This window comes from Phytophthora infestans, genomic scaffold (assembly GCF_000142945.1).
Source record: "Phytophthora infestans T30-4 supercont1.15 genomic scaffold, whole genome shotgun sequence".
Lineage (NCBI taxonomy): Eukaryota > Oomycota > Peronosporomycetes > Peronosporales > Peronosporaceae > Phytophthora > Phytophthora infestans.
Window position 1 is genome coordinate 1,831,221 of NW_003303744.1, and position 18,083 is coordinate 1,849,303.

Below are 18,083 nucleotides of genomic sequence, written 5' to 3' on the forward strand. Positions count from 1 at the left end.
GAATTCGACAGGTGAATGCGACTGGTCGAAACCAAGGAAAGCAGTCTGATGACTTAGACTGGGTGGAGTGGATTTTGGACTCTGGCTCTCAGGCGAATGTCTGTGGAGACTTGTCTCTATTTACTACCATTCGAGAAGATCGCACCAGTCGGCTTGACTTTGCCAACGGAACATCGGAACATGCAACTATGTGTGGTTCTGTCTTGCTACGCATTGTAAACCAAACAACTGGTGAACAAGAAGATCGCCTCCTTGAGGACGTGGTCTACACTCCTAATGCAAAGGTGAACATTATCAGCCTCGGTCACTTGCAGACGGCTGGGAATTACAAGCTGCTGTGCTCAGATGATCAGCAGTCAGCTTGGCTCTCAAAGCCAGGTACTTCGTTGAAGTTTATCATGAGAGACAATATCTACCGATTGAAGGCAGAGCGAGTGTCAGGAGTGATGGTGATGGCAGCACGCAACAAGACATGGACAGCAGAAAGACGATGGAGTTACTGCACCAACGGTTCGCTCACATGAGTATGGACACTGTGAGAGAACTGTCGAGTAAGCTCGATGTCGGAGTAAAGATTAATGCACAAGGTCTGAGCTCCTACGAGTGTGTTGCGTGTGCTGCTAGCAAGACTAAACGGATGACTTATGCAAGGATTCCTAAACGGAAGTCTGAACCGCTTGAGATGTTGATGATGGACATATGCACGATGAATGAACCGACGGAACGTGGTGCAACTATGTTCCTGCTAATCATTGATGAAGCTACTCGCTTCTAGTGGGCGTATCTACTCGAACGAAAGAGTGCGGATACACTGTACGTCAAGATTTTGCTACATCAACTTCGGACTCAGTTTCCCAAGCTCACTGTTCGGAGACTGCACTCTGATCAGGGTGGTGAATTCACCAGTAATGCGCTGAGAGATTACTGCAATGAGCATGGGATTGTGCAGCAGTTCACGAATGCTTACTCTCCTCAGGAGAATGGTGTGGTGGAGCGAGCGAATGGCACTGTACTGCCTCGCATCCGTGCTATGCTAACCGCTACACATCTTCCTAACATGCTATGGGGAGAAGCACTTCTACACATTGTTACGACACTGAATTGGCTACCAACTAAACCGCTAGGACTGGTCTCGCCATACAAGAAGCTGTACAGTGTGACACCCGATGTGGATGAGCTTCGGACTTGGGGATGTGTGGCACACGTGCGTGTCCCTCCTGAGTCCAGACAAAAGAAGGAAAAATTGGAGCCGAGAGCACGAATATCTCTATTACTTGGTTATAGTCATGATACCAAGGGCTACAAATTTCTGGATTTGAAGACAGCTCAAGTCGTGACTGCACGTGGACGAAAAACGCGATTTCACGAGGAGTTTACAAGTGACGGCACTTACGTAAAGCAACTCCTAGAGAACGCATATCACGATGGTGATCATCAGTTGCCCGATAGTGTTCCGGTGGCACGCATCAAGACTAGTATGGAAACGTACCTGCCTGGTTGGAGCTCTGAGTCTTCGAATGTGACGAAGCAGCTCGAGATGGTGCCAATAGCTGATGACCTGCAGGACAAAGAGCATGAGTCCAGTGGGAGTGCGAAAGACGACTTACCTGACGAACAAAGAGTAGAGTCGCCAGCCGGTGTAGATGCACCAGTTGAAGTTGCTGTGAACGATGAGACGAAGGAGCCACCTGCGGCACTCAAGTCTGGCAAACGACGAAAACGAAAGACGCGAAAGAAACTTGAACCAGAAAAGAAGGAGACGAAAACTTCTGAGATTTGCGATCCAACTGTTCAACCCTGTCTCAAGCGACCTCGAAGGACGCAGAAGCCAAGCGTGCGGCTTCTTGACTATGTGGTGGGCAACGTGATGTCTATCAATATGGACATTGAGATACCGACGACCTACAAGCAGGCACGTCGGAGCAAGCATTGGCTTCAATGGAAGGCTGCTATGCTTGCTGAACTACAGTCACTGAAACGACACAAGACATGGAAATTGGTGCCACGCGCGGCAGCCAAAGGCGTCAAGGTTATTACGTGCAGATGGGTGTTCGCTGTTAAGCGTGACGAACGAGGGCGTGTGAAAGATTTAAAGCTCGTCTCGTGATTCATGGCTTCAAACAACAACTGGGCGTGTAACTACAGTGAGACCTTACGCACCGGTAAATTCCGGTTTGAGACGATCCGTGTTGCCATCTACTTCGCCTTTCAACGAGGATGGGAAGCTCTTCAGTACGATGTAAAGACCGCGTTTCTTTACGGGGACCTCGATGAGTTAACCTTCATGGAGCAACCACCAGGCTTTCAAACAGATGGGCCAGCGTTTGTCTGTAAGCTCTTGAAGAGCCTCTATGAACTTAAACAAGCACCGAACGTATGGAACCGAACTCTACATGCCAAGTTGCTGACACTTGGGCTTGAAAGACTGGAGTCGAACTACGGCTTGTACGCGCTGAAGAAGGATGGAGAAGTGACTATGCTCCTAACTGTATACGTGGACGACCTATCACTAATGGGTCCACGTGAGCTGTGTGCTCGAATTGCAGCCGCGCTGCAAGAAACGTTTGAGCTCACGACCATGGGAACCGTGAAGTACTTACTAGGTGTGGAGATCTTGATCAACCGACCCAGTCGACAGATTATCTACTGCCAGAAACAGTATGTACTCGAAGTACTCAAACGATTTCACATGGAGACGTGCAATGGGTGTACTACGCCTGAGGCTTTGACACCCTCAAAGGCGGTTGTTCCTGCTACGACCGAGTACCTGCCCTATCGAGAGCTGGTTGGTGCGCTTCAGTATCTTGTAAGTGCCTCAAGACCTGACATCGCACACGCAACCAGACATCTCGGGAAATACCTAGCCAGCTACGACCATACTCACTATGCGCAAGCCAAGCGGGTATTGCGCTACCGGCAGGCTACACGTGACTTTGGTCTGGTGATGGATGTTGCGTCAGCGAGTGACCTACGTGTGGGTTGCTATTCGGATGCTGACTATGCTAATGATCCAGTTGACCGCCGCAGCATCAGTGGATACGTGACGACGATGGACAACAATGTTGTCTCCTATGCATCGAGGAAACAAGAAATCAATGCTCAGAGTACATGCGAAGCTGAGTACGTTGCAATGGCTGAAGCTACAAAGAACTTGCTGTGGCTTGCAGGGCTCTGCCGAGAACTAGTGTGGAAACATGCACTACCTGTACTACTCGGAGATAATCAGGGAGCCATCTCTCTAACGACTAAACCCGGCAAGCACAGCAAGCAAAAACACATTGACAACAAATACCACATGGGGCGGCGGAACGTGGAACTAAAACGGATCATTACGCAACACATCGGGACGGAGAACATGGTGGCGGACATCATGACCAAACCACTTGCGGTGGTCAAGATCTCCCGATTCCGAAAGATGCTGAAGGTACTGCCTATCGTGGCAGACAGTAGCATGGCTGCCACTGTAAATGAAAAGGCTACATCTGCGTCAACTGCGATGCATGATACCTTGACTGCGTCACCTGCGATGCGGTCAAGAACGACGGATTAGACATTACTGACGACGATGACATGTAGTGTGCCTGTGTGCCGACTGGAAGAACCAGTTTCGTGTGGCTGTACCACAACACTAGCATGCAATCAACTGCGCTGGACTACGGACATGTGCGATTCGAGTGGGAGACTATGCAGCTAGCAAATTACGGTGGTGGTGGCTATCGTACGACTATTCTCAGTGGTGTGTGTACGGATGAAGCGATGTGATCGCGTCGATTCGGCACTGCATCGCCGAGATCAAGTGGGAGTGTGAGATGCTATCCTGCTACTGTGAGATGCTACTTGCTACGGTCTGCCAGTGTCCAGTGCCAGACTTCATTGCCACAGCCCAAGACACTGGCAATACCAGTACTACCGATCCAACCTACAATCCTACGCGTGTCTATGCATGTACTGCATCCCGGCGTACCGGTCTGCAACGCGCTCACGTGCGAGCGGCGTGCGGAAGATACCAAGGACTGTATGAAGGACGACATTGGTGGCGGTGAGCAACTGCAACTGCGTTGCAGGTGATGGTGAACTACTTAGCTTTCTATAGACTATCTTAGACTGAGTATGTGCTAATCTAACTTTGCGGGACATGGAGGTTCAGGTGCTGGCAGCTCTCACTCTCACAACTGCTTTTGCTGTGCTGCGTGCACAACGAGTGAGAGGCAGCAAGCACCAGAACTCCGTGGTCCTGTCGTGGTACTTTGCCCGGCACTCACGTGTCTTACATCCTATTCCTACTTGCTCTACACCTACTGCCCTACAAGTCTGTGCTTATGGCACCTACGTTACGTAGTGATAGAAGGTCGGAGAGCCCGGTGACGCGCCATGCGTCATCTCAGATACTACAGCGCAATGGAGACTCACACTCGAATTCTTACGATGCAGTCTTAGCTCCAACCGTGACGGTGTTTCTATGGCTCTCACCGGCGTTCGCAACGACTACGCGGTTAAGTTTTCTCACCAGCACATGCTCGTACGAATACGCGTGCTTGGCGAATCGTATTCGACTGCGAATCTTGACGCGGTTAGAGGCCATGGAAGGTTCGAATGAAGGCGTCAGCAGATGCTCTCGATACAGTGATACAGTACATCATTATACACGGAGCAACGCCAGTGAGAGTGACGAAGAGAGGCAACAAACACCGAGACGCAGCTTAGACTCGGCGAGGATACGCAGTACAGGACGTGAGTCGCATGTTACAGCGCGAGAACTACAAGCAGAGAGGGAGAACCGAGAGATCGCAGTGGTGGACTGCGAGTTACGAGACCAAGAGAACCGGTTAAACCGGTGTGCAATCACTGAACTCGCCGCCCGATACTTTGAAGGCTACGAATGGGCCGCTGCCGTCTGGGTCGCACTCTTTATAAGCGGTATCACGAGTACAATATTGCTCTTCTCGATACAGAAAATACCTCAACTACACACAACAGAGTTCTATGGATACCGGGGGATGTTCGCTGTCGCCACAGGGTTTGTGGTGGGCCTCTCGGCGTGTTTTACGCCAGATAAGCAATACGGAGTCGTCACTGTAACTTGCTTATGAGTACGTCCGAGATTTTTCTCGGTGGGATGACACTAATCCTAGTGTTCCGCTTTGCATCAACTACTGATAAAACCGAAGCTTTTGTCAGCTTTATGCTGGATGTCGTGGGGCTATTATATGTGACGGGCACACTGTCGCTTTCGTCGACGACAACCATCGCACGTTGTACCGGAAACTACTTATTGCGCTCTTGTACATTGTCTGGGCGTCTGATACAGGAGCCTACGTTATTGGCAAAGTCCTGGACTACTTCCACTACCCGTACTACAACCCTTTAGCCGCGCACTTGTCCAAGAACAAAGATTATGAAGGTACGCTCGGCGCGATCCTCTTCGGTATCGTAACCATGGCAGTAGCCTCCACACTATTGGACTTACCAGGCTCTTTCGGCCTGAAAGTTGGCTTTACGATTTTAGCGGTTGTTGTCGGGCGATTGGGAGATTTGTTCGAGAGCTTATTGAAGCGAGCCGCAGGTGTCAAAGACTCCGGGACACTGATCCCAGGCCACGGAGGCGTACTGGATCGGATTGATGCACTCATGTTCGCTGCGATCGTCTTCTCACGCTACTACGCATTGCAGTCGTGAGATAGGAGTGAAAAACCACGTATCTAACGCTTATAGCCATTTTAGCATTGTTCTGTCAGTTAAATGTCGCTAAAATATATTTTTTAAAGTGTTTAAACAATCTGCGCCCGGCTCATTGTCGAAAAAGCCGGTGCATCCCACTTGACCTTGCATCCTTATCCAGCGATGGAGAGCTCCACAAGCCAGCACGAGGCCTCGGGCATCCCAATAATGCCACAGCCGGCGACAGACGTGCAAAACTCTCCGCTCGTGAGCTCCTACCACAGCCTCCAGCAATCCCCGCCTCAGTCGCGAAGTCGCTGTCCCGCCTTCCTACGCTACAATGTGGTGCAGCGCACGCTCTCCGCTGCGGTGCTCGCGCCCGCTGTGACGATGTTTCTATGGCTGTCACCAGCTATTGCCACGTCCACCGTCTGCAGCTTCATGACGAGCACTTGCTCGTACGAATACGCGTGCCTGGCGAACCGTATTCGTCTCCGTCTCTTGACGAGACTGGAGGCACTCGAGAGTTCCATCGGCAGCGTCACTAGAACCGGAGCGGGAGTCAGTAATGTGTCCCACCCAGACACACGCAGCGACAGTGAGAGCAGCAGTAGCGGCTTCGTGACAGCCAGTCGGACGTTTGTCTTTGACAGTCCATTAAACGCTCAATTGCACCAAAGACAGTCAACCGACGGGCGTATGACAACGACACGGGCGTTCCAGGAAGAACAGGAGGCCAGGGAGCTGGAACGGGTCAATAGTGAGCTTAAAGAACAAGCACTTAGGCTACGACGCTGTGCTGTAACGGATGTAGCCAAGTACTTGTTCGGAGGAAGAGAGTGGCTGGCGGCGCTGTGGATTTCGGCGTTAATGTGCTCGATCTCGTCCTGCATTTTCCTCCTGGCTATAGAAGACATACCGGTACTTGCAACGACGGAGTTTTACGAGTCTCGGTGGTTTTATACCGTCGCGACGGGCTTCGTAGCTGCCATGTGTGCGTGTCTGTCGCCGGACTGGCAGTATGCAGTGGTTATTTTCTTACAGAACGCGATCTTTACGACTCTAACGCTACACTCGACGGCGTGTCCGATGAACGAGCTGTCGTGTAACATGGCAGTCAAGCCGGCGCAGGTTTTATTGACCGGAATGGTGGTCTTTCTTGTGTTCCGGTTTGCCACATGTCGTAGCAATGCTGAAGCCTTCTTGACCTTCACGCTGGACGCAGTGGGTCTCGTTTACATCATCGGCACGCTGTCGGTTCTTGTGGCGTTTGTGGACGACGAGCGACGGACACTTTACCGCAAGCTGCTCATTGCACTTCTATACGTTGTGTGGGCGTCCGATACGGGAGCGTATATTACGGGTAAATTACTGGCGATGGCAAAGTATCCGTATTATAACCCTCTCGCAGCACATTTGTCCAAGAACAAAGACTACGAAGGTACAGTTGGAGCGATCGGTTTCGGTATTGTGGCTATGGTCGTGTCTTCCGATGTATTGGATCTCCCAGGTTCTTTTGGAACGAAAGTGGCGTTTACTGTAGTCGCGGTGGTGATTGGCCGACTCGGAGACCTGTTTGAGAGTCTGTTAAAGCGAGCTGCAGGAGTCAAAGACTCGGGGACGCTGATCCCAGGCCATGGCGGAGTGCTAGATCGTATCGATGCACTGATGTTCGCTACGCTGGTGTTCTCACGGTACTATGCGATGGTGTACTGAAAAAGTGTCTCTAGACAACAATTATCAAAAGAAAAAGAAGGACGTGCGTTGTGTATGAGCGTAAATCGTTCGTTGTTTATTGCAATATAGATATCAACTCGCCCTTGTCTCCAGTGTTTAAGCTTAAGATTCCATGTGTCTTCGGGTCCAGACGCTGTCTCCTCCTGCTTAATACTGGGGGTCCACTGCACGTGCCCAGTTCTACCAACGCAATTGTTAGAAGTTGTTGCACCACGCAAAGACCGCAATCGTCGCTTACCTTGTAGTCTGGATCGAATTTAAAGTCTGCTTCGTTTAGGAACAGCAGGTCCGTCATGAGCAGCATGGTCAGGAAAATCACCAGCGTTGCCTAAGAGAGAAAAAAAATGTTATTATAAGTGGTTTCATGAACTATGGGACGGTTGTTCTCTACGCACCCAGGGCATCCAGGCTGCATCGGACGCCGCAAACGCCACGAAGACGAAGAAGATGATGATCAGCAGCTGCAGCTTCTGTCGCAGAGATGAGAACCACATGACGCTGTCGATAATGAACAAGACGCTCCGAGATCCGTCACTTCGAGGTCGTTTCTGACTTTGACAAAAAAGACGATACTCCTATTGGTCGAAAAGCAACATTACTGGATTTTAATAACAAACAATAGAAATCGTAACAGCGCTCATATTTCAATTTCACAGCAGCAATGCCGTCGGTGCCCACGTCGCCAGCTCCGTCGACTGCGTCGGCCAAGCCGCGTCAGTCCGTGCGCATGAAGCGCATGAAATTAATTCTCCAGAAGGCACTTGACGTGTCAGTTCACAATGCTTCGCTCGTGGACTTGCGTGCGTGTCTGGAGAGCGAATGTCGAGGGGATGAGGAGTTATTGGCTGCTTTCTTCCCGCCTCTTGCACCCGAGAGCCCGGAGCACCACAATACCGAAGAAGTGGCAGCACAGGCAGTGCTTAGCTTGCGACAGAAAGTGGAGACGGTATTTGAGTGGCTCTGTGAGACCAACGACGTGGACGCGGAGCTGCTGGAGCTCGAAGACGTCATCAAACAAGCCGAACATCGACGACTGCGTCGAGAAGATAAAAAGCAGAAAGAACAAGAAGAGAAGAAACAGGAGGAGGAAGAAGAACAACTAGAAGAAGACCAAACATCACCTGAAGCTCGTGTTCGAGTTGAAAGGCTGCGTGCCAAGCAGGAAGAGAAAAAGGAGCTGGAGGCTCTTGTGGAGGCGCTAGAAGCCAAAACCAAGGAGCTACAAAGAGAAGTGGAGGAGAAACGACGTTTAGCTACTGCAGACGTGCAGCGGATGCAGCGAACAGCCATCCAATTGGAGGAGGCAAGCGACCTCGCAAAGAACTATGCCACTGCTCCCTAGATGTATGACGAAGGGTTGATATTACTGGAATATCTAGTATTTTATGTGTATTTTTTATTTTTGTAAAATTTCTCTCCTGGTCTAGTGCGACTGGAAGAAATTCTGAGCTGCATCTTGTAGAACCTGGCGAGAGATGGCCATACTCTGCCGAGAGACTGCGAGCTCTCGACGCAGCTCGTCCAACCTCGTGCCGTTCTGGAGGTTGCTCACAAGCGCTTGCAGTGTCTGGGGATCCATGTGACCCTTGGATTTCGCCTTAGACCCCATCTCTACACTCAACGGACTCTCTTCAAACGTACTGCGCTTCTTTCGAACAGCTTTAGGCTTCACGGACGAGCTGTAAGCCGACGAAGAAGCCGCTTTCGCTTTCTGTTTCCGAGTCTCACTAGAAAAGCTCTTGGCCCTACCAGCTCTTCCATTACTCAACAGTGACGACGACGAGTTTGTTCTTCCAAGAGCAGCACGTTGCATGTGCATTTTGGTCTTGTTGTTTCTCGATCGCTGCTGCTCTGCATCTTCGTCGGCGAGGCTCATCTGCTGCAGCTGATTGGCATACGCGAAGGCTTCTTGAAGAAGTTTGGGGTCGATCGTTTTTGGTCCAATCGAAGCACGCGACTTCGTCGCTTGGTTGTCTGGGGACGCTCTTCTCCCATTTAAAGAAGGTAGTTTACTCGGTGGTTTATCAACCTTTGACGTCTTCCCCGATAAGTTCGACAGGTTTGGCGACGGCTTGTTCAAAAAGTGTTCAACTTCGTCCCACAGTCCGCTACTCGACTCTTGTGGCTCCTCCTCGCGATCTTCTTCCCGGTACAGGCTACGCACACTCCTTTCTGAGTTGATTGAGCTTGATGAATGAAGATTACTACGGCTAGAGGATGACGAGTTAGACGACCGTGCGGTGGGCACTAGAGGCAACTCAGTTTTGCTCATGATCAACGCCAGCGTGGAGAAAAGATCACTTTAACAGGGACCCCAATTGCTAACACGTGTACGATTCCGTTTTTCTCGACTGAAATAGTCACGTGTTACCAAAATTATCGATTTCTGAGGGTTAAGCGACAACATGGAAGAGTACTGAGTTGCCCAACGCATAAAGGGAAAGTTGCACAGCAGCTCTAGCGATCAATCCGAACACGACAATCGCTACAACATGCAGCGACTTGTTATGTGCGGGATTTCCCTCCCCTAGTAGAAGTTGCAATGCCAGCACATTAGAGACCAGTACCAGCGCTCCAATGACGTGGATGAAGCTCCAATGGAACTCCCAGATCACTGTCAATAGCGCAAACAGCTTGCCGAAGCTCGAGATGCACATGGCGCTGGCATATCTCGTCCAAGCCGCGCCAGTTCCCTCATTTAGCAGCGTTTTTCTCCATTTTCGACGGAATGGATCCATCCAGATTGCAGCAAAGACAGTAGCGAAGTAGACGACGTTCTCCACTAGTGCCAGAAACACTAAATGCAGCGAGAATTGTCCGATCCGAGCTCCAGACGCCGAAATTTCGGGGGTTCTGTACATGGACTCGGAGCGGAAGGTCACGCCGGCGTCCCGGTCCACTAAATACGCCTTGACGTTCATATCCAGCATGACCAGGATCACAAATAGCTTCAGCGTCGTCCGGGTTGAGACTGGAGCCGGTAGATTGCACAGCACATGACGATACACTTGAGGTTTGAGCAGCAGAACCTCCAGGAAGAGCAGGATCGTCTCGTACTCAACGTATTTGTCCGCAACCGAGTTGCACGCACTGCAGATGGCTAGACGCAGGTTCCCTTTGCCATAGTCGCGCACTAGCTCCGCCACAGAGGCGCCGCACTCCACACACACGAGATCATGGCGCTTATCTGACATTATGTTGCGCGAATGAAAATCGGTTTAGAGAGGATTAATGAATCGACGTCAACCGTTTTAGCATTTGAGCATCTTTTGGCAACACAGGACAACGAGTGCCCCTACTGTTGACATGGCGAAGGACGTGCACCGTGTGGTCAATGCTATTGACGACCGTGTGTTGAAGAGCGTGGAAGATCCCAAGTTTGCGTCCTTCTCGAAGGAAGACGCGGCTAGAGCGGCTGCACCTGTACGTGTCGGTGATTTTAGGCACGAGTTATAACATATTAAGGCTAACGTTCTTTCAAGGACTTGGAGCTCCGAAGAAAGAAGTTTCCGATACGCACAGGCTTGGCAGCCGCGAGTCTCTTTGCACTTGGCTCCATTCTCATCTACGTGAGCACCCTCATCGGTCTGGACAAGGAGAAGCGCGGACTCTCCTTCCTCATTCTTGGTCTTATCGGTAAGATAGCGTTGATAACAGTGTTGTGTCTTTTTAACGGTGATGATTCATTGATTTCATTGCTGTAGCCTTCATCCCAGGTAGCTACGCGACCTACCAGCTCTACGGCGCCTGGAAGGGCTGGAAGGGCTACAACTACGACCAAATCCCGTCCTACGACGACTAGGTTGCAACCTATTGCTTTTTACAGCAACTTCCTTCCTCATTTTATAGCGTACCTCTTCAACCAGCCACAAAAGTTAATAATGAATTTCTAACGTTACCATAGAGTTTTCCGTTACTGCGACTAGCGCACCCGTCAGATCGGTCGCAGCTTTGTCCTGTCTGTTTCTTAACTGCGTCATCGTCGCCGAATCGAGCGGCTTCATCACTTCTGAACCGCCTGCGACGCCCAAAGCTTGCGTCGCATCATCACACTTGGAACCCTCCCAACAGACTCCAACTGTAACAGAACACAGAGTAACGCAACCGGCATGTGGTTCATCGGCTGGCCGCTGGGTCTTCTTCTCTCCGCCATCTCCAGTATCTTCGGGATCACAGGGAAGCTACTACTCAAGCTGGCACACAATGAGCGCGACAAGGACGAGCTGGCAGCAGCGCAACGTGAGCTGCGTAAGAGCCACGGAGCTGTGCCCAGCCCCAGTATGGGCGTCAAGTCTAATCTGGGCTGCACCTATTTCTACTGTGGCCTCTTCTCCATGCTAGTGATGAATCCTGCTCTGGGGGCTCTGGCCTACTGCTTCGCCACACAGTCGCTACTTGCGCCAATGGCAGGGCTCACTATCGGCTGGAACACGCTGTTTGGACCGATTCTACTGCCTCATGAACGTCTCACAACCAACGACTTTGTGGGCGCAGTGCTGATTTTCACGGGGTGCGTCTTGGTTGGCGTCTCGGGCACGCACGACAGCCCTCCACTGCCGGTAGAGCTAGTCGCGTCGAGATTTAAGTCCTTCTCCTTTCTGTTGTATGTTGTGGTGTTGCTGGCATTGCTGAGTTTCCTGATCCATCACGCTAAACATGCGCTACACTTTACCACGACGACTCGTCGCGCTGGAGTCGAGAGCTCGCCTGTATCTAGCCCTGAACAACTTCCGGTGATCGCACGAGTGTCGCTATGTGTGTTTGCCGGCGTCATGAGTGGCCAGCTCTTCTTCCTCGCTGCAGTGATGCGAACTGTCCACGACGACGGAGCTAGTCGCATCTGGTCGTTTCCAGTGACCTACGTCTGTATCATAGGCGCGGTGGGTACAGCGCTATTTGGGCTGTATCTACTCAACGAGGCGCTTGCTGTCGAAGACGCAGTAGTGGTCATTTACCTGTACGAGGCGAGCTACATCATGTCTGGCGCAATCTCAGGACTCTGTTTCTTTAGGGACATGAACCATCTGCCTACTTGGCATTATGTGCTCTATTCGCTCAGTCTTGTGCTTATCCTGTTGGGTATCTACATCGTGGCGAAGCGGTCTTTTCCCAAAGCGGAGGATGAGGAGTATATGCTGCCGCTGTTGGCGCCACCTTCAGCCGAGGACGCGTCCGTGGAAAGGATCTTCCAGCAGGCGTCATACTACGCGCGCAGAGCGTCATATTCCGGACCCTCGATGCTGCAATCGATTCGAACGAGTCGCAATGACACCGAGACACCAGAACGTCGCAAGTCGATGCCGTTTAAGTAAGTAGAAGTGCCGCATTTTAACTTGTGAATGAGAGGTCGTTGCCCCGTAAGCTAAATAAGTAGTAGTAGTAGAACTTCAAGAAATGGATCAATGATAAAAATTCACCTTTTTACCTGAAAAGCTTCATTCGCTTTTCAACAGTTAAATAACATGTCACTACAGCCTTTTAACTGCGAAGATCGGTGCTAAACGTGACCGTCGCCCATAGTGCGGAGCTACCACTGCCACTCATGTCGTCCACCTCACTACTCTGTCGCGCTATGACGTACAGATAGTACTTGACAAACACGATCGACGTGAAGAGCAGCGCATGCGAGCCGTCCAAAGCTCCACCAAAGCCCGGCATGAGACGTCCACTGCAACGCACACCCGCTGCTTTCTTCAGTAGAGAGATAATGAGACGTCCAAACCTCGCCATGAGCACGCTACCAACTGAGAAGAGCACTTTTGGCACCACCCCACCAGGAACATCAAGTACGGCGCCTCCAAAGACGAGCACCAGACTACCCGCCGCGATAGCGCACAGCGATGCCTCCACATCTAGCGTCACTACAATCCGTGGAGGCAGTAATCGCATACGAGGAAGCTGGAAGCGATACATAATGGCGTCGCACACATAGCCGGCGAGCTGCGCCACCCACATCGCACTCAACATCCCAAGCCAGATCGTGGCCCATGTTGACTTGCGATCGCTTGGATCTACCATCGAAATTAGAAGCCCGAGAGCTCCAGCAACATAAGCGTATCCTAACAAGTCCAATGTTGCTGCAACGACTAGACTAGCAGGTCCACGCGCCGAGAGCGAATGCACCAGCACCACCGCCATCGCTCCTAAAGCAAACGCCTGCATCGACGAAATTGGAGCTGCACTGCATCCCACTGATGCTGCCAACGGACAGTTCAATGCGTTCAATAGCAACACTTCGAAGGCAGATTTCTGCAACACCAACGAGACCGCACTAGGCCATGTTGGGCAACTTACGGCACACAAAGAAGCCACGAAATTAACGACCCAAAAATAGTAGGGTGCCGACTCGATATCCCTCGGTGTACTAGACACGGGAAACGGTATTAACGGGAAAGCCATGGTACAAGCCACCGACCAGCAAATCGTGAGCAAGACAGCAACCACCACACGCGCAAGCCGCAGATTGCCACAGAACAATAAGTTTGCCATGCCGAGTAGTATTCCACGTGAAGTCTCGATCTCGAGTTCAAAAATCGCCTTAGGACGTCTCGTGTGGGTTTCAGCTCCTGGATCCTTATCATTACTTAAGAACGTCATGTTACCGTCGTCCGAACCGAGCATAGTTCCCGTTTGGAACGATGTAGTCGACTGCGTAAATGCTGTCGAGACAAAAGAGTTCTTAAAGCGTCGGTCACCTCCATCTTGGTATCCACAGACCACCGATGCGTTGCTACGAGTACTATCATCAGCCACATCTCCAAGATCCAAAGGTCCCTCGTTACCTTCATACCACTGATAAGTACCGAGCAGTTGCTTGTAAATACGAAATGATAGCCACGCATGTTCGTAACAACAAAAGCATAGCAATATCGTCGTTAACGACGCTGCTGCTAGAACAGGCCAGAAGATCAAACCACACACGACAACCGGCACGAGGGCGACTGTAGTGCCCAAACGTATGAACCAGTTCGGATACGACTGGCCACAGAATGTCCAACTACCGAGGACACTCTGCTTTCGAGACCGTGAGCGTCCGCGGGTATCGACGGGCGCAGCTTGCTGTCGTTGAAATTGCCTTCTGCAGTCGTTCGGCTGGTCTTCGTATTCGTCCTGCTCCTCAATGTCTTCCTGGATGTCAAGTGTCTGCGTCCGACTGGTTCGTGTGGGTGAAATCGGGTTAAACGGGTCTCTGGATCGCGCTGAGCCTGCAGGTAACGCGCCTCTAGCTCGGACGCTGCGCTTAGCAGAATCCACCGACTTCTTGTACCTCGAATTGGTGAAGTTAATGTGTCCTCGCTCGTCAAGGGTGGGGATTCGCTCCACTGGCTCCTGCTCTTCTTCCTCAGAATCTCCATCCATGACGGGGTTCGTACCGCGGAAATCTGCGGTTGCAACGGATTGAACTCGCTTTTTCTCGCCTGGTCTGCGTCGGGAGTGAGATCTAGAACTGGTAGTAGCAGCACGGGATCTCGTACTGGACGTATGTGACCTGGTTCGGTTCGATCTCGTCGCAGTGGTTGCCTGTCCATTGTCCTCCTCAATATCGAGCAGCACAGTCCGATTGGCTGACCGAGTGGTCATTTCTCACGTCGGTACACCGGCAAATAGATAAACTACAAGTGTCCGATTTTTATAGCGACGGAATTGATTCGATTTCCAGCTCGAGAGCTCGGTTGTAAGTCGAATTTTTGAGTGTGCGAGCCTTGCGGTGGTGGCGAAACGAAAACTGGAAAGGGCCGGAAGAGCGGGGAAGAGCGACGAGGAAGGGAGAATAATAGGCCAACGCAATGGCGCGTAGGAAACACATGTACAAGTGCCGCGTTGCAGTGTGCTTTCGTAGAATAGAGACGGCTCTTTCAGCCAATCACAGTGCAGCGCAGATTGCTCAGAAGATTATCCGGATGAAATCAAATCTCATTTGTGCACTTATTAACGTGCTTATTGATGCAAGACACTTTGCTCGAGTGTTTTGTACGAGTAGGGAGCGGGTCGCGTGAGTGGCCTCGCGGTAGTTGTCGGGATGTTTGCTGTTTGAGACTGAGCTATTATAGCAGCGCTGAGGATATTGTGTCGCTGCCGACATAATAGCCCGTAGCTTAATTTTGGTCTATTTAATGTGAGGCTATCTCCGTCGTGACGACGCGTATTTTACAGGAAGGGGTGCTCAAGCGGTCTGATAATTCATGAGTCGTGAGCCGAATCTATCGTTAGCGCACTCTTTAGTGAAGGAGCCGTGGTAGGTACAGATTTTGGCTATAATTTCCTCGTATTAATAATCCGACGGCGACCCCGGCCACCAACCCCGACTTTGATTTTCAGTTCGAGTTGACAGCAGGAGCACCTAATACTGTAGTATTAATAATACAGAATCGGATAAGATACCTTTGCTGGCATGTGTCACTGCAGACAGCAGTTGTATACACACGCCTCGCCATCGACTAGAGGAATGGATTTCTGCGGGTACAGATGGCTTCACGCAATGCTCACTCTGTCAACGCCATACTCATGCACCACACATTGAGCGTACAGTTGCATGAGACCAAGTGGCTCTGCTTCATCTTTCAGTCTCCGAAACCTGTTGGAGGATCCGGATACTTTGCTTTTCCAGCATTCTTGAAGCTAGGCCTCGACTTTTACGGTCTTGGACACACTTGGCCGCAATATGTTCCATGCCGAACAATTCTATGGAATTGCTAAGCACGCGAGTGCTTACGGCGGCTCATTCGATTATTCGTGATGAAGAGGACAGGCTCTACCGACGTCAATGGTATTCGTCGGTATCGACGGTAAAGCTGTGGCTGGTTCACCCCGAGTTGGAGTTGGATGGCGCTTATCTATTGGCAATCCGAGGTCTTCAGTGTCATGGCGTTGCTGGTTCTACAATGTCCAATTGGCGTCTTCACTTGCAGTGACCAGACTAACAATAACCACCTGCTTACTACGTTTATTGTCGGGGTTACTGTGATACTGCTGGTCTGTGTACTAGCCAGATTCGAGCGGATGTTGGCGCTTCAAGTTGCACTCGCTGTTACCGGTTTTTCGCTCGTGCATGGCCTCGGTTTATCGATAATCGCTTTACTCGATGCGGGTGATCTTGAACAATCTAGAAGTATTATTATACTGATGCTTACCATCTTCTGGGCTGCGCAAGCGAGTGCGTATGCCTGGAAAAGACTCGCGGCTCCGTGGTGGGGACACTCAACTCCACTGTGTACTTGGATTTCACCTCATTTAGACATTGAGAGTTTGCTTGTAGCGATCGGAGCTGGCTACAGTATTGACGCTACATTTTACCGGTAACTCATCGCTTGGTGGAGAGAGTACAGGGGTGTTTTCGCTTCTGGCGGCTCTGGGGATTTTGCATGCACGCTGGGGAGATTGTTATTAGGCTTTGGGGACAGGCTGCTGGAGTTAGACACACTGGGAGCTGCTTACCGGGAAGTCGTGGGTTGCTGGAGCGTACCGCAGCTTTAAGTTTTGGAGCTCTTGTTTTCTTACTATACCTGGCAACACAATCGATAAATTAATTTCTTTAACCCTGGTGTTCGTACTAGTATTCTTTTAGAAACTACTACTAGTAGTACTACAGTAGTAGTAGTAATTAGAATTGATATCTGAAAAATAGTACTCTCATTATGGCAATGTTACGCTTCAAACAGCGTGTACTTTGCATCCGCGAGCCCCTTGGAGATCGCGGGAATCGCGTTGGATACAGCCTCATGAATTCTCTCGCGGTATCGCAGAGCGCCTGCAGCTGCAATCGCCAGAGCAATAGCAGTGCTACCAATCATCAGGTAGCTACTCGAGTCGTCGTCCTGCTTCATGTCATGGCGTGGCTGTGCACCCGTAAGCCCAGTCGATACCGTCTGACTACTGACCTCTTGCTCAGTCGTCACAGTACTCGACCGGTTTGTCGCTGTCTGGTTCGATACCGACGTGTGCGCATCCTTCGTGGCTTCCTGAGCAGCCAAATGTTCCGCTTGTATCTTTCGCAATAATTGCAGCTTGGCTGAGTCATCCAGCACACCATCTGCCGTCACAAAACGCCGCGCAGTCTCAACGCCTTCGTCAGGCAGCAACAACTGCAGAGCCAGCACTTCTGCGGCCTTGGAGTATTGTTCAGAGCTGAAGTTAAAGGCTCCGTCCTTAGTGTAGGACGCCAGCACCTCTCGCAGAGCTTGTGTGGCCATTGGTCGGCGGTTCATGGCCAATAGAAAATTGGTCCATTGAAGCGCAATGCCGCTTGGTAGCGGCGCAAAGGCCTGGACGATGGTCGACGCTGTGTCCACTTCGTCGTCCAGGTCCAGTTCGAACACGGTCTGAAGGTATACTGACAACAAGCGCTCCCTATGATATATAAATTATATATTTAAGTACCTTAAATATAGTAATTAGTCCACTTACTCTTCCGTGCACACGGCCGACGGGTTTTCTTCCTGTCGAAGCTGTAAAAAAAACTGTGAGAATAGCGACTTTGGTGGAATTATTAGCTTGTTTTTACCTGGACGATGCGCGCTGCGAGGATACTGCGGCTGTCGTTGAGCGCCTGTGTCCACTCTCCACGTAAGAGAGCGTCTTCCACAGCGGCGGCGTTCGTGGTTAGCGAGGACGGCATTGTTGAGGGAGTGCAAACTTGCGACTTGCTTCGTTGACGTTTACTTGTTCAACAAGGTAGACCTTTTCTATCG

General features: G+C 50.9%; 9 protein-coding genes across 9 annotated transcripts; 5 read left to right on the plus strand and 4 right to left on the minus strand.

The window, feature by feature from the left end:
• Positions 1 to 5,086: 5,086 nt before the first annotated feature.
• On the plus strand, positions 5,087 to 5,762 carry PITG_09674 (cytidylyltransferase; the record flags this gene model as incomplete). The annotated part of the gene is made up of 2 exons (XM_002903238.1): positions 5,087 to 5,131; positions 5,179 to 5,762. The coding sequence occupies 2 exons, from the start codon at positions 5,087 to 5,089 to the stop codon at positions 5,674 to 5,676; spliced, it is 543 nt and encodes a 180-aa protein (XP_002903284.1).
• A 124-nt stretch (positions 5,763 to 5,886) lies between these two features.
• PITG_09675 (phosphatidate cytidylyltransferase, putative) lies at positions 5,887 to 7,374 on the plus strand (the record flags this gene model as incomplete). The annotated part of the gene is made up of 2 exons (XM_002903239.1): positions 5,887 to 6,184; positions 6,242 to 7,374. 2 exons carry the CDS (start codon positions 5,887 to 5,889, stop codon positions 7,372 to 7,374), a joined length of 1,431 nt encoding a protein of 476 aa, XP_002903285.1.
• A 748-nt stretch (positions 7,375 to 8,122) lies between these two features.
• Positions 8,123 to 8,737, plus strand: PITG_09676 (uncharacterized protein; the record flags this gene model as incomplete). Its single annotated transcript, XM_002903240.1, has 2 exons — positions 8,123 to 8,432; positions 8,505 to 8,737. 2 exons carry the CDS (start codon positions 8,123 to 8,125, stop codon positions 8,735 to 8,737), a joined length of 543 nt encoding a protein of 180 aa, XP_002903286.1.
• Positions 8,738 to 8,818: 81 nt separating this feature from the next.
• On the minus strand, positions 8,819 to 9,667 carry PITG_09677 (uncharacterized protein; the record flags this gene model as incomplete). The annotated part of the gene is made up of 3 exons (XM_002903241.1): positions 8,819 to 8,992; positions 9,053 to 9,122; positions 9,171 to 9,667. 3 exons carry the CDS (start codon positions 9,665 to 9,667, stop codon positions 8,819 to 8,821), a joined length of 741 nt encoding a protein of 246 aa, XP_002903287.1.
• A 121-nt stretch (positions 9,668 to 9,788) lies between these two features.
• Positions 9,789 to 10,589, minus strand: PITG_09678 (uncharacterized protein; the record flags this gene model as incomplete). The annotated part of the gene is made up of 1 exon (XM_002903242.1): positions 9,789 to 10,589. One exon carries the CDS (start codon positions 10,587 to 10,589, stop codon positions 9,789 to 9,791), a length of 801 nt encoding a protein of 266 aa, XP_002903288.1.
• An 89-nt stretch (positions 10,590 to 10,678) lies between these two features.
• PITG_09679 (uncharacterized protein) lies at positions 10,679 to 11,298 on the plus strand (the record flags this gene model as incomplete). Its single annotated transcript, XM_002903243.1, has 3 exons — positions 10,679 to 10,818; positions 10,878 to 11,031; positions 11,100 to 11,298. The coding sequence occupies 3 exons, from the start codon at positions 10,702 to 10,704 to the stop codon at positions 11,195 to 11,197; spliced, it is 369 nt and encodes a 122-aa protein (XP_002903289.1).
• Positions 11,299 to 11,416: 118 nt separating this feature from the next.
• On the plus strand, positions 11,417 to 12,707 carry PITG_09680 (uncharacterized protein; the record flags this gene model as incomplete). Its single annotated transcript, XM_002903244.1, has 1 exon — positions 11,417 to 12,707. The coding sequence occupies one exon, from the start codon at positions 11,505 to 11,507 to the stop codon at positions 12,705 to 12,707; it is 1,203 nt and encodes a 400-aa protein (XP_002903290.1).
• An 87-nt stretch (positions 12,708 to 12,794) lies between these two features.
• On the minus strand, positions 12,795 to 14,976 carry PITG_09681 (uncharacterized protein; the record flags this gene model as incomplete). The annotated part of the gene is made up of 2 exons (XM_002903245.1): positions 12,795 to 14,492; positions 14,550 to 14,976. 2 exons carry the CDS (start codon positions 14,974 to 14,976, stop codon positions 12,874 to 12,876), a joined length of 2,046 nt encoding a protein of 681 aa, XP_002903291.1.
• Positions 14,977 to 16,999: 2,023 nt separating this feature from the next.
• PITG_09682 (uncharacterized protein) lies at positions 17,000 to 18,068 on the minus strand (the record flags this gene model as incomplete). Its single annotated transcript, XM_002903246.1, has 3 exons — positions 17,000 to 17,742; positions 17,800 to 17,840; positions 17,897 to 18,068. 3 exons carry the CDS (start codon positions 18,008 to 18,010, stop codon positions 17,040 to 17,042), a joined length of 858 nt encoding a protein of 285 aa, XP_002903292.1.
• Between the last annotated feature and the right edge of the window lie 15 nt (positions 18,069 to 18,083).